The 1,615-nt window shown below is 42.6% G+C and overlaps 1 protein-coding gene across 1 annotated transcript in view; it reads right to left on the reverse strand.

Annotated features, from left to right (window-relative positions):
• SARC_03005 (hypothetical protein) overlaps positions 1 to 696 on the reverse strand; it is a gene marked incomplete at both ends in the record, with an annotated part of 8,396 nt that extends 7,700 nt beyond the window's left edge. The window contains one exon of the mRNA XM_014303224.1: positions 370 to 696. Coding sequence (XP_014158699.1) covers positions 370 to 696 — 327 coding nt within the window. The remainder of the gene's footprint in view (positions 1 to 369) is intronic.
• Positions 697 to 1,615: the final 919 nt, after the last annotated feature.

Raw genomic sequence — 1,615 nt, forward strand, 5'->3', positions numbered from 1 at the left:
TTGTGTGTGTGTGTGTGTGTGTGTGTGTTGTTGTGTGTGTGTGTGTGTGTGTGTGTGTGTGAAAGAAAGGGGGGTGAATGTGTTTACAGGTGTATATTTCTGTGTGTATATACGTATATTTATGTGTGTGTTTTTGTGTGTTTCTGTGTACATGTATATTTGTGTGTTTGTATGTGCGCGCGTGTATGTGTATTCTCTAGTGCGTTTAATTATACCTCATTCATTGTAAAACTATTCGGCTTCCGCGCCTTATTTGAGGTCATATCCGCAGAGAATTGTGTATGTTTATGCTCCTAAGAAACTAAGGGATCATAGCTCAGAAGTACAGTGTACAAATGCGCAGCGTTCAGTTTCCTAGATAGAACATACCCTTTTTATGAAATTTTGCACGATGGGTCCTTCGAACATTTGTCCGACTAGCGGTAATAAGTAGCCGAATGTTTTCTCGGGAAAACGTAGACCTGATACAGCTGCAGCCGCCCCAAAGGTACGTTCTTTTGGCCCTAGATGTAAAACCATGTCCGTCTTACGCTTCGACTCGGCGTTTAGAATTATATCAGCTGGTACTCCCCTTTTTACTAAACCCATCTTCAACCATTCTGAACCAAAATCGATGGATATTACACCGATGGCATTTACATAGCTGAAGAGCGCCAGTAGCACTACAGTCAGCGCTAAAGCACTTATACGTGGCATTATCGTGTATTCTAGATGATCCGACGTGCTACTTTGTTTTAGGTGTATTGCAAGTAGGACTTCCGGCTCTGAAGGTCCAAGAGATGTTTACCATCAGATATGTAAATATCTTCGACTCAGAAGTGACAGAACAACACCTTTTCTTTATTTTGATTTTTCGAGGCAGCGTACCGGCGATACTGTCCGAAGCGTCAAATCGAACACCATGACTCATCAACCATTTATTTACCGTAGACATTTTTTTCTCGGAGGTACCTGTACCGAACTGATGTTTTTTGTAGAGTATGTAGCGGGATTCCATCATGGCGATCTGGATGAAATGTATTTTTTTTTTAATTTCTTCTGGACGACCTGGAGACTGGAGACTGGTCACTGGAGTCTGGAGAGCAGACGAGCCTCACTGCCTCAGCCCTCAGACTCAGAGGCTTTAGGGGATTCCTATGAATTTTCGAGACTCTTCGGTACCTCGAACTTTGGCGGGTCCCATACTTACAGCCAGATGATGACTGATGAGTGATGACTCATGACTCATGACAGTGATGACTCATGAATCTGTTTTTGGAGATTCATTTATGTACATTGTACTGTACGTAACTACGGATTTATGGCCATTGGGTTTTGATTTCAGAGCCAGAGCCCAAGCCCAAACCCCAAGGCCCAAGGCCCCAAGGCCCCAAGGCCCCAAGGCCCCAAGCCAGAAATGCCACAGGATAGTTCTTATAAACGCTTTTTTTTTAAACCAAATTAAAAACCATATATATAAAATGAAAACAGTCGATTTTTAGAACACCTCTGAGAAACCGTTTCCAAGCTTATTACCATAAATACTAAAAATCATTTCAAAAATAGGCATGTGGACACCAGCACACACATACACGCACACACACTCCACACAATTGTACTACCGCTACAGTAAGCC

This window comes from Sphaeroforma arctica, assembly GCF_001186125.1.
Source record: "Sphaeroforma arctica JP610 unplaced genomic scaffold supercont1.144, whole genome shotgun sequence".
In the NCBI taxonomy this organism is placed as follows: Eukaryota; class Ichthyosporea; order Ichthyophonida; genus Sphaeroforma; species Sphaeroforma arctica.